Source organism: Bombina bombina, chromosome 6 (genome assembly GCF_027579735.1).
Source record: "Bombina bombina isolate aBomBom1 chromosome 6, aBomBom1.pri, whole genome shotgun sequence".
NCBI classification, from domain to species: domain Eukaryota; kingdom Metazoa; phylum Chordata; class Amphibia; order Anura; family Bombinatoridae; genus Bombina; species Bombina bombina.
This window is the reverse complement of record NC_069504.1, coordinates 900,123,779-900,137,362: the sequence shown is the minus strand read 5'-3', so window position 1 is coordinate 900,137,362 and position 13,584 is coordinate 900,123,779. Positions and strand designations below refer to the sequence as shown.

The 13,584-nt window shown below is 42.4% G+C and overlaps 1 protein-coding gene across 1 annotated transcript in view; it reads left to right on the top strand.

Annotated features, from left to right (window-relative positions):
* Positions 1–9,525, top strand: part of IQCH (IQ motif containing H) — a 369,607-nt gene extending 360,082 nt beyond the window's left edge. The window contains exon 21 of the mRNA XM_053719577.1: positions 9,448–9,525. Coding sequence (XP_053575552.1) covers positions 9,448–9,525 — 78 coding nt within the window. The remainder of the gene's footprint in view (positions 1–9,447) is intronic.
* Positions 9,526–13,584: the final 4,059 nt, after the last annotated feature.

Genomic DNA, 13,584 nt, shown 5'->3' with positions numbered 1-13,584 from the left:
TTCCTCCACTCCAAAACAGGAAGGAACTGTTGCTTGTTACAGACAGGGCTGGAAAGCTAACCAGTCCTGGAACAAGGGCAAGCAGGCCAGAAAACCTACTCCTGCCCCTAAGACAGCATGAAGAGAGGGCCCCCTATCCGTAAACGGATCTAGTGGGGGGCAGACTTTCTTCGCCCAGGCTTGGGCAAGAGATGTCCAGGATCCCTGGGCGTTGGAGATCATATCTCAGGGATATCTTCTGGACTTCAAAGCTTCTCCCCCACAAGGGAGATTTCATCTTTCAAGGTTATCAGCAAACCAAATAAAGAAAGAGGCATTTCTACGCTGTGTACAAGACCTCTTAGTAATGGGGGTGATCCACCCAGTTCCGCGGACGGAACAAGGGCAAGGTTTTTACTCAAATCTGTTTGTGGTTCCCAAGAAAGAGGGAACCTTCAGACCAATCTTGGACCTAAAAATCTTAAACAAATTCCTAAGAGTTCCATCATTCAAAATGGAAACTATTCGAACCATCCTACCCATGATCCAAGAGGGTCAATACATGACCACAGTGGACTTAAAGGATGCCTACCTTCACATACCGATTCACAGAGATCATTATCGGTACCTAAGATTTGCCTTTTTAGACAGGCATTACCAGTTTGTAGCTCTTCCCTTCGGGTTAGCTACGGCCCAGAGAATTTTTACAAAGATTCTGGGCTCACTTCTGGTGGTGCTAAGACCGCGAGGCATAGCGGTGGCTCCGTACCTAGACGACATTCTGATACAAGCGTCAAGTTTTCAAATTGCCAAGTCTCATACAGAGATAGTTCTGGCATTTCTAAGGTCGCATGGGTGGAAGGTGAACGTGGAAAAGAGTTCTCTATTACCACTCACAAGAGTTCCCTTCCTGGGGACTCTTATAGATTCTATAGAGATGACGATTTACCTGACGGAGTCCAGGTTATCAAAGCTTCTGAATGCTTGCCGTGTCCTTCATTCCATTCCACGCCCGTCAGTAGCTCAGTGCATGGAAGTAATCGGCTTAATGGTAGCGGCAATGGACATAGTACCATTTGCGCGCCTGCATCTCAGACCACTGCAATTATGCATGCTAAGTCAGTGGAATGGGGATTACTCAGATTTGTCCCCTCTACTAAATCTGGATCAAGAGACCAGAGATTCTCTTCTCTGGTGGCTTTCTCGGGTCCATCTGTCCAAGGGTATGACCTTTCGCAGGCCAGATTGGACGATTGTAACAGATGCCAGCCTTCTAGGTTGGGGCGCAGTCTGGAACTCCCTGAAGGCTCAGGGATCGTGGACTCAGGAGGAGAAACTCCTCCCAATAAATATTCTGGAGTTAAGAGCAATATTCAATGCTCTTCTAGCTTGGCCTCAGTTAGCAACACTGAGGTTCATCAGATTTGAGTCGGACAACATCACGACTGTGGCTTACATCAACCATCAAGGGGGAACCAGGAGTTCCCTAGCGATGTTAGAAGTCTCAAAGATAATTCGCTGGGCAGAGTCTCACTCTTGCCACCTTTCAGCGATCCACATCCCAGGCGTAGAGAACTGGGAGGCGGATTTTCTAAGTCATCAGACTTTTCATCCGGGGGAGTGGGAACTCCATCCGGAGGTGTTTGCTCAACTGGTCCATCGTTGGGGCAAACCAGAACTGGATCTCATGGCGTCTCGCCAGAACGCTAAGCTTCCTTGTTATGGATCCAGGTCCAGGGACCCGGGAGCAACGCTGATAGATGCTCTAGCAGCTCCTTGGTTCTTCAACCTGGCCTATGTGTTTCCACCGTTTCCTCTGCTCCCTCGACTGATTGCCAAAATCAAACAGGAGAGAGCATCGGTGATTCTGATAGCGCCTGCGTGGCCACGCAGGACCTGGTATGCAGACCTAGTGGACATGTCATCTCTTCCACCATGGACTCTGCCTCTGAGGCAGGACCTTCTAATACAAGGTCCTTTCAATCATCCAAATCTAATTTCTCTGAGACTGACTGCATGGAGATTGAACGCTTGATTCTATCAAGGCGTGGCTTCTCCGAGTCAGTCATTGATACCTTAATACAGGCTCGGAAGCCTGTCACCAGGAAAATCTACCATAAGATATGGCGTAAATATCTTTATTGGTGTGAATCCAAGAGTTACTCATGGAGTAAGGTTAGGATTCCTAGGATATTGTCCTTTCTCCAAGAGGGTTTGGACAAAGGCTTATCAGCTAGTTCTTTAAAAGGACAGATCTCTGCTGTCTATTCTTTTGCACAAGCGTCTGGCAGAAGTTCCAGACGTCCAGGCATTTTGTCAGGCTTTGGTTAGGATTAAGCCTGTGTTTAAAACTGTTGCTCCCCCGTGGAGCTTAAACTTGGTTCTTAAAGTTCTTCAGGGAGTTCCGTTTGAACCCCTTCATTCCATTGATATTAAACTTTTATCTTGGAAAGTTCTGTTTTTGATGGCTATTTCCTCGGCTCGAAGAGTCTCTGAGTTATCTGCCTTACATTGTGATTCTCCTTATCTGATTTTTCATTCAGACAAGGTAGTTCTGCGTACCAAACCTGGGTTTTTACCTAAGGTGGTTTCTAACAGGAATATCAATCAAGAGATTGTTGTTCCATCATTGTGTCCTAATCCTTCTTCAAAGAAGGAACGTCTTTTGCATAATCTGGACGTAGTCCGTGCCTTGAAGTTTTACTTACAGGCTACTAAAGATTTTCGTCAAACATCTGCCCTGTTTGTCGTTTACTCTGGACAGAGGAGAGGTCAAAAAGCTTTGACAACCTCTCTCTCCTTTTGGCTTCGGAGCATAATACGCTTAGCCTATGAGACTGCTGGACAGCAGCCCCCTGAAAGGATTACATCTCATTCTACTAGAGCTGTGACTTCCACCTGGGCCTTTAAAAATGAGGCCTCTGTTGAACAGATTTGCAAGGCTGCGACTTGGTCTTCGCTTCACACCTTTTCAAAATTTTACAAATTTGACACTTTTGCTTCTTCGGAGGCTGTTTTTGGGAGAAAGGTTCTACAGGCAGTGGTTCCTTCCGTTTAAGTTCCTGCCTTGTCCCTCCCATCATCCGTGTACTTAAGCTTTGGTATTGGTATCCCACAAGTAATGGATGATCCGTGGACTGGATACACTTAACAAGAGAAAACATAATTTATGCTTACCTGATAAATTTATTTCTCTTGTAGTGTATCCAGTCCACGGCCCGCCCTGTCCTTTTAAGGCAGGTCTAAATTTTAATTAAACTACAGTCACCACTGCACCCTATGGTTTTTCCTTTCTCGTTTTGTTTCGGTCAAATGACTGGATATGGCAGTGAGGGGAGGAGCTATATAGCAGCTCTGCTGTGGGTGATCCTCTTGCAACTTCCTGTTGGGAAGGAGAATATCCCACAAGTAATGGATGATCCATGGACTGGATACACTACAAGAGAAATAAATTTATCAGGTAAGCATAAATTATGTTTTTTTGTATGTCCTTCTGTGGATATACAGTATATTTGCTATGGAGGACATTAGAAGGTTCCACTCCTTCTTTACTTATTAATAATTTCTGTTTATATTGTGAGGTGGCCGTGGTTTGCCCGCCTGCCCAATTTTGTTCCATTTGCCTAAGCACTGTTCTAAAGTCTAAGAAGGGAGACAAGCCTGCTATTACTCATAGTGCTATTAGCCTTTCTGAGCTGCCTACCTCTCAGGAATCTGTGTCCTGAGAGATTACTACCCTTTCTACACTACCCGCTCCACATGCAGTTCCCCGCGGCTCAACAAATCCTCCATCTGGAGGGGGCTTTTTTCCTGCGGACTTTACCACGTAGTTACAATCGGCGGTGTCTGCGGCCCTGAGTGCCTTATCTCCCTCTAGCAAACGTAAGAGAGAGATTAAACATAGTTCTCCTAAATATTTGTCGGATTTAGCTACTATGTCCTAGCTATAAGAGGATGAGTTAACCTTTGTAGCTTCAGAGGGTGAACGTTCTGAGTCGGACACTTCAGTTTCTAAACCTCCTTCAGCAGAGGAACCCTCCTTTAGATTAAAAATTCAGCATCTGCGTTTTTTATTAAAGGAAGTTCTGTCTACGCTAGAGGTTACAGAGGCTACACTCCCTGAGGAACCTAAGATCCCTAAATTAGACAGGGTTTATGAAGACAGGAAGGTCCCTCTGACTCTTACTGTGCCAGTTAAGATGGCGAACATTATTAGTAACGAATGGGAAAGAATAGGAACTTCTTTTTCCCCCTCGTCTGCTTTTAAAAAGCTATTCCCGGTCCCTGACTCTCAATTGGATTTGTGGAACTCCATCCCTAAGATGGATGGCACTATTTATACGCTGGCTAAGCGTACTTCTATCCCCCTGGAGGATAGTTCTTCTTTTAGAGGGCCAATAGATAAGAAAACAGCAACTTTTCTGAGGAAGATGTTTCAACATACAGGGTTTTTATTTCAACTGGTGGCAGCTGTAGCTGCGGTTGCTGGAGCAGCTACCTACTGGTGCGACACTCTGAGCTCATTGAGGTGGAAACTCCCCTTGAGGATATTCAGGAGAGAATTAAAGCTCTAAGAATTGATAATCCCTTCATCTGTGACGCGAATATGCAGATTATTCGCCTAAACGTAAAGGCTTCTGGCTTTGCGGTCCTAGCCCGCCGGGCTCTCTGGTTGAAGTCTTGGTCTGCGGTTATGACTTCTAAATCCAGACTCCTTTCTCTTCCTTTCAAGGGGAAGATTTTATTTGGTCCAGGGCTGGACTCCATTATTTCTACGGTTACCGTAGGGAAGGGTGCCTTCCTACCGACAGGATAAGAAGAATAGGCCTAAGGGACGGCAATCATCTAATTTTCGTTCCTTTTGTTCTGACAAATCACAACAACAGCAATCCTCATCCAAGTCCGAGCAGCCCAAGAGTACTTGGAAGCCGGCTCAGTCCTGGAATAAGTGCAAACAGACTAAGAAGCCTGCCAAGAACAAATCAGCATGAAGGGGTGGCCCCTGATCCGGGACCGGATCGAGTAGGGGACAGACTGTCTCTTTTTTCAGAAGCTTGGTTCCAGGATGTACAGGATCCTTGGGTCCTGAAAGTTGTATCTCAGGGATACAGGATAGGATTCAAATCTCATCCGCCCAGGGTCAGAATCCTACTCTCCAGACTGTCTACAAGACCAGAGAAGAGGACTGCCTTTTTAGGTTGCGTACGGGATCTCTCTTCTCTAGGAGTAATTGTCCCGGTACCTACAGCAGAAAGAGGTTTGGGGTTTTATTTAAACCTTTTTGTGGTTCCAAAATAGGAGGGAACTTTTCATCCAATTCTGAACTTAAAGTGCCTAAACAAGTTTGAGTGTTCCCTCTTATAAGATGGAGTCAATTCGGTCAATCCTTCCTCTGGTTCAGGAAGGACAGTTTATGACCACCATAAACCTGAAGGATGCATACCTTCACGTTCCGATACACAGGGAGCATTTTTAGTTCCTGAGGTTTGCCTTTCTGGACCAGCACTTCCAGATCATAGCTCTTCCGTTTGGCCTAGCTGCTACTTCAAGGATATTTACGAAGGTTCTGGGGGCTCTTCTAGCCATTGCCAGAACACGAGGTATTGCAGTAGCGCCTTACCTGGATGATATCTTGGTACAGGCATTATCTTGTCTAGCGGAAGAACACTCTGAGTCCCTTCTCAGTCTTCTTTGATCACATGGATGGAAGATAAGCTTGGAAAAGAATTCTCTTACTCCGAGTACAAAGGTAAATTTCCTGAAGACAATAATAGACTCCATAACCATGAGAATATTTCTCACAGATCAGAGACGTTGCAAGCTAACTACTGCATGTCTTGCCCTCCAGGCCTCATTGAGACCCTCAGTGTCCCAGGGTATGAAGGTGATCGGACTCATGATGCCAGATTCCATCTCAGACCCTTACAACTATGCATGCTGAGACAATGGAATGGCGACCATTCAGATCTGTCTCAACAAATTGTGCTGCACAACCTGTCGAGAGACTCGCTCTCTTGGTGGCTCTGTCCAGATCATCTGTCCCAAGGCACGTGCTTCTTAAGACCGTCCTGGGAGATTTTGACTATGGAAGCAAGCCTTTCCGGCTGGGGGGACATTTGGGGTGCCAAGAAGGCACAAGGGCTGTGGATTTAGGAGTCTTCCCTTCCGATCAATATATTGGAACTCCGGGAAATCTTCGATGCCTTGAAGGCTTGGCCCCTTCTGGGTTTGTCCCAGTTATATCAGATTCCAATCAGACAATATTACCTTGGTTGCCTACATCAACCATCAGGGGGGAACGAGAAGTCCCTCGGCGATGAGAGAAGTTTCTGAGATACTAGAATGGGCGGAGACTCATGGATGTACACTGTCAGTGATCCACATTCCGGGTGTAGACAACTGGGAAGCGGACTTCCTCAGCAGGCAATCCTTTCACCCAGGGGAATGGTCTCTCCACCCGAGGGGTTTGCAGAGATATGCAGCAAGTGGGGGACGTCAGATATAGATCTCATGGCATCCCTATCAGTCCCATGGAGGTTCAGACTCATATCTTTTTCCTCCATTACCGCTTCTCCCTCATGTGGTGGCTCGCATCGAGCATCAGTGAATCTAATTGCTCTGTTGTGGCCACAAAGGACGTGGTTTGTGGATCTGGTGGGGATTTCTTCATCTCCTCAGTGGAGGTTACCTTGTCGCAGAGATGTGCTGATACAGGGTCCCTTCGGTCATCAAAATCTAGATTCTCTGAGGCTGACTGCGTGGAGATTGAATGCTTAGTCTCAGCCAAGAAAGGGTTTTCTGAGAGTGTTATCGACACTCTGGTTCAAGCTCGTAAACCAATTACTCAGCGTATCTACCATGAAGTGTGGAGGACTTACTTGTACTAGTGTGAAGAGCGTGGTTTTTCCTGGCATAAGGTTAAGGTTGCCAGAATTTTATCTTTTCTCCAGGATGGACTGGAGAAGGGTCTATCTGCTAGTTCCCTGAAGGGACAGGTATCGACCCTGTCTGTGTTACTGCACAAGAGATTGGCTAAGTTTCCGGATGTGCAGTCCTTTGTTAAGGCTCTGACTAGGATTAGACCTGTGTTTAGATCTGGGGCTCCGCCTTGGAGCCTCAATCCTTTTCTTAGTGTTTTGCAGCAGGTTTTGTTTGAGCCTATGCATACTGTTGACATTAAATTGTTATCTTGGAAGGTTCTTTTTTTGTTGGCTATTGCCTCTGTGCGCAGAGTTTCTGAGATTTCAGCTTTGCAATGTGACCCCCCTTATCTTGTTTTCCATTCTGATAAGGCGATTTTACGTACTAAATTAAGGTTCCTCCCTAAGGTGGTGTCGGAAAGTAACGTTATTCAAGAGATTGTTGTTCCTTCCTTGTGTCCTAATCCTCCTCCAGCGAAGGAAAACTTGCTTTACAATCTAGATGTGGTTCGTGCCTTGAAGTTCTATCTTCAGGCTACTAAGGAATTCAGACAATTTTAAGTAGTCCTGTCAGCCTCTCAGTGAGAGCATGGGTGAATGTTAGAGTCCGGAGATGCAGGGAGAGTTTTTCTGCAACACCATCGACTCAGATTAACAGCTCCATAAGCAATCAGCATTGACGAGTTTCGCTCCCTGCTTCCTACACTCAAGTCCATAACAGGACCTATACATACTGGCTACTAAGGAATTCAGACAATCTTCTTCTTTGCCATCTATACGGGAAAGCGTAAGTGGCAGAAGGCTACTACGACTTCCCTATCTTTCTGGTTGAGGAGTGTCATCCGCTTAGCTTATGAGAGAGCGGGGGGACAGCCTCCTGAGAGGGTAACTGCTCATTCCACTAGAGCAGTGGCTTCCTCCTGGGCTTTTAAGAACGAAGCCTCTATGTATCAGATTTGTAAGTCGGCTACCTGGCCCTTCTTACATACTTTTTCTAAATTTTACAAGTTTGATGTGTTTGCTTTGGCTGAAGCAGCTTTCGGGAGAAACCTTTTGCAGGCTGTGGTGCCCTCAGAATAGGGTTCGCCTCTTTCTGTTCCCACCCATTATTCCTTCAGTGTCCTCTGGAGCTTGGGTATAGTTTTCCCAACAGTAAGGAATGAAGTCGTGGACTCTCCCTGCCTTATGGAAGGAAAACATAATGTATGCCTACCAGATAAATTCCTTTCCTTCCTGGCAGGGAGAGTCCACGACCCCGCCCGTAATTGATTTTTTGTTGGGCAGCTCCCTTTTTATATTATTTCTTCTGGCACCTTTATACCCTGATGTTTCTCCTACTTTTCATTGTTCCCTCTGCAGAATGACTGGGGGATAGGGGAAGAGGGAGGGATATTTAAGCATTTGGCTGGGGTGTCTTTGCCTCTTCCTGGTGGCCAGGTGTTGTATTTCCCAACAGTAACAATGAATGATGTCGTGGACTCTCCCTGCCAAGAAGGAAAGGAATTTATCTGGTAAGTATAAATTATGTTTTTTTTCTACTGCACACACATAATAAAACATATTATAATGAATGCCATAATTTACAATAGGGAGAGTTATAGGAAGACGTTATATGGAACAAGATCATTTGCAGAGACAAGCGTAAGAATAATAGGTAGCAGTTATGGAGAGCTAAAGGGAAATTACAAAGAGGGAATCAGTAGGGGATATATTATACGGACCAAAACAAGGGGGTTATATAAAAACAGTATTTGGACCATTAGGAGTAGTCATTGGGAGATTATGAAGCAATACAAAAGAGGTTACATGGTACACTAGAGGGAACTATATGGACCAATATTAATAGTTATTGGAGTAAACTAAACTCAGTGTGAGAATTATATCAAGCAATTGCAGGACGTTTATTGAGCATTAGGAGGAAGAAAAGGTAAGAACAGCAAGCAGTTTATTTAGATGTGTACAATACAAAAATGTCTAGGTTAAAAAGCAGCTTTAAGGGACAGTCTACACCAGAATTAATTTTTATTGTTTAAAAAGATAGCAAAATCCCTTTATTACCCATTCCCCAGTTTTGCATAACCAACACAGTTATAATAATACACTTTTTACATCTGTGATTACCTTGTATTTAAGCCTTTGCAGACTGGCCCCTTATTTCAGTTATTTTGACATGCTTGCATTTTAGCCAATCAGTGCTCACTCCTAGGTAACTCCACGCGCGTGAACACAGTGTTATCTACATGGCACACATGAACGCCCTCTAGTTGTGAAAAGCTTTCAAATGAACTCAGATAAGAGGCGGCCTTCAAACACTAAGAAATTAGCATATGAACCTACCTCGGTTTAGCTTTCAACTAAGAATACCAAGAGAACAAAGCAAAATTGATGAGAAAAGTAAATTGGAAAGTTGTTTAAAATGACATACCCTATCTGAATCATCAGAGATTTTTTTTTTACTAGACTGTCCTTTTAAAAAGCTTTTGGTTTGTGCTGTTTTATGTTATACAATTCATACACCAAGAAGTAACAATTTGTTTTTCTGTTTTAGGAAACTGTGCAGGAAATTGAAGACATTTTGGGTGTTGCAGAAGAAAACAAGCTGAAGTTTGAGAAAGATGTGATCTAATGTCTTCTGGTCCCTGCAACATTAGGAGTTACAATCTGCAATAAAAGCTGCTGCTACTGTGGGCAAGGAAAGCAGTTCGGATTAACCTCACATATGCTCTACTGCCAGTTAATATAGACATCCCAGAGAGAGATCACTACATTTCCTGAGTACTCTAGGACTTCAATCAATAGCACAGGGTGCTTTACTTTTTTTTGCTTACTTTGCTAAAAAAATAACACACAATGTGGCATTAAAAGTGGATGGTTAAATATTTTAACCAAAGCATCTTAACTCGGCCAAGACTATTAGCTCACTCGTGCTTGTATTACAAGTGGTGAGTTAAGTCTTGTGCTTGAGCACAATCCAAAATAGCTTTGTCAAATTTATTTTTTTAAGACCTGAAGTACAGCACATAATTACATGAAAAACTCCACTACTTGCACACGATTAGCTTAGCTCTACCTTGGTTTAGCAATTAAGTGATATCCGACATGAATCCTTGTCAAATACTGGCCTAGATTACAAGTGGAGTGCTAACTAGAACTTTCGCTACAGCGCTAACTGTAAATCTTTTGCACAAGTCGGGTTGCGCTGGTATTACGAGTTGAAAGTAAATTTATCACACCAGCGCTAACCCAACTCGCGCAAAAAGACGGAATTACAATATTGCAAGCACAATAACCTACTGACCTATAGAAGTCAATGGAGCAAAAAAAAAAAAGTCTAACACCCTACTCGCGCGTTAACCCGAATCGCCACTACATTATTAACCCCTAAACCGCCAGCCTTCCAATGCAAACTAAACCTCTACATTGCCCTAAAGTGATCCAGCTCTTTTTCTGAAAAAAAAAAACCCTCTAACAATAACACCCCCACCCCCAAAATAAAATACAAAAATATAATCTAAAAAATGGTAAAAAATTTTTAGTAATGGTAGGGTTTTTTTTGTTTTTTTTTAAGCAATGGTAGGGTTTTTTTTTTTTTTAAAGTAATGTAATTTGTTTGGTAATGTTAGTATTTTTGATTTTAAATAGTAATGTAAGGTTTTTATATTTAAATAGTAATTCTAGGTTTTATTATTTTAAAAAGGTAAGATTTTTTTTTTATTGTTTTTTTAAAGTGAAGGTAAACTTTGATGAATGAAAGCCCGGTTTTTAAAAATACTATTAAAAACAGGGGCACTTTCATTCATCAAAGTTTAGAAAGCAGCCGTTTTATTTAAAAACTTACCTTTCTTCTTTTCACAGCTGGAGCAGCTTCCCCCACCTGGAGATCCTCTCTTCACACGTCAGCAATGACTAATCCGGCTTCCTCCAATCATGGCATGGCATCAGTCAATGACTCCCCTGGGGGGAAGCCGAGATTGGAGGAAGCCGGATTAGTCATTGCTGACGTGTGAAGAAAGGATGTCCGGGTGGGGGAAGCCGCTCCGGCTGTGAAAAGAAGAAAGGTACGTTTTTAAAACAAACGGCTGATTTCTAAACTTTGATAAATGGAAGTGCCCCTGTTTTTAATAGTATTTTTAAAAAATGTGCTTTCATTCATCAAAGTTTACCTTCACTTTAAAGGTAGTTAGGGTTTTTTTTTTTTTTTTTTTTTTTTAAAGGTAGGGTTAGTTTATTTTAGGTTAACTTAGGCGGTGTTAGGTCAGTGGGTTATCTTGCATTGGGGGGCTGGCGGTTTAGGGGTTAATAGTGTAGAGGTTTTGTTTGCGGTGGGGGGCTGGCGGTTTAAGAACACTGCGATCTTGCGTTAACGACAGCACTCCACTTGTACTCTAGCCCATTATCAGTAATTATCAAATGATCAGTAATTAGTGCAGCCTCATTTACACTGGTCTCTAATTGGCCACAGCAAAGTAGACCAGAAACATAGATTCCAGCAGGTGTTTCCAATGTGTATCCCTCAACTGCTTTTGATTTTCAAAACCTTGTAAATTGGGCTTATAAAATAGCAGTGTTAAATGGTTTTAAACATTTCTTTAAATGTAGGCATTTTGCAATGCAGTGCTTAACTGGTGATATATGCTATGCATATATAAAAAAATAATGTCTCTTTAGAACCTCTTAGAGTATAAAAACTGAAATTGTGCCAAATTATTGCACTGAAATCTGACTAATAATACAGCATTTACAGACGATACAACATAAGATGCATTGTACACAATTCATGCAGGCTTATAGTACCTATTATATATAAAACATATCTTGTTTCTTATAGTTGTTTCCAATACAAATAATGTTTCTGAATTTTGCCTTATAAATAAATAGCTAAGAGGTACTCCGCGTGGCATGTATGTTTTATAAAGCAGCACTTTGCAATATGTGGTGTTTGTATGTAGATCACAGAGGGTGATCTGATGTTGTGCAAAAGGTTACAGGAGGTAAATCACATAAACTCTGAATAGTGGGGTTTTAGTGAGAGATCAAGGGCTTACCCTCTAATCCGTCTGTGCTTCCTTGAGTGGATGCTAACGGATATAAATAGAAAGGATCCAGCACCACCTAGCTATGAGAATAGCAGTAAATCTGCCCAAGTCCCAGTAACAGAAATTGGATTGGGATTGTGCAATAATCTCCTTTTTTTGCAAGAATGCACTTGGTTTTTCCCTGTTCTGTTACAGAGCACAGGCCAATAGCATAAGCCCAAAAGACATTGTAGTGAAAAGTCTACACGTGTGGTGTAATATGACCTCAGTACCTCTGACCCATTATAAAGATGGAAGTTCTTCAGAGAATTTGTTTGTTATTCATCCTATTTTTTTCCACACCAACATTATATGTTATTTTAAAGGGACACAAAACTCTTAAAAATGTTATTAGATACATGAAAGAGCACTATTTAAATTGTTTTCGCTATAAAAAGGTTAAGACATCTTATTTTAAAGCTAAAGGGTCCTTAAAGGGACAGTAAAGTCCAAATTAAATGTTCATGATTCAGATAGGGCTTGTCATTTTAAATAATTTTCCAATTTACTTTTGTCATAAAATTTGCATTGTTCTCTTGGTATTCTTAGTTGAAAGCTAAGCCAAGGTAGGCTTATATGCTAATTTCTAAGCCCTTGAAGGCCACCTCTTATCTGAAAGCATTTTACAGTTTTTCACAGCTAGAGGGCATTAGTTTATGTGTTTCATATAGATAACATTGTGCTCACGCCCGTGAAGTTATTTAAGAGTCAGCGTTAATTGCCTGAAATGCAAGTCTGTCAAAAGATCTGAGATAAGGGGGCAGCTTGCAGAAGCTTAGATACAAGGGGATCACAGAGGTAAAAAGTATATTAATATTAATACTGGGGAATGGTAAATAAAGGGATAATCTATCTTTTTAAACAATAACATTTTTGGTGTTTACTCTCCCTTTAATGGACCATTAAATATAAATGAAAAAAGAAAATGCAATAGCACTTACTATGGACCAATTTTCTGGGTGGGGAGCTGTTTTGGGAGGTGGGGTCAAGAGTGGATAGTGGGTGGTATAATGGGCATGTCTGGGGCAGTCGGTGGCTGTGTCTGGTTGGTTTGTGGGTGTGGGTGGGCTAAGAGAAATTCTGCAAATAGACAGCAGAACAGAACTCAGATCTAGGGATTATCCCTCTTAAAGGGACAGTAAACTTAAAAAAGAATGATATATAATTTTGCACATAGTGCAGAATTATATAACATTATCTTAGCGTCAGCTTTCAAAAACAAAAGCTTTGAGATATTTTTGTTATCAAACTTGCACTTACCTGGTCTCCTCTCCAGGCTCTTCTGATCGGGTCTTGGTTTTCAAAAGTGCTTCACGGGAGCGAGCTACATTAAGTTCAATGGTGCAATCTGGCGCACAAGAAGCTATTTCGAAAACCAAGACTCAATCAGAAGAGCCTGGAGAGGAGACCAGGTAAGTTTGATAGCAAAAAAAATTCTTAGCTTTTGTTTTTGAAAGCTGCTGCTAAGATAATGTTATATAATTCTGCACTATGTGCAGAATTATATAGCAATTTTTCTTCATAAAAGGAGAGTCCACAGCTGCATTCATTACTTTTGGGAATTCAGAACCTGGCCACCAGGAGGAGACAAAGACACCCCAGCCAAAGGC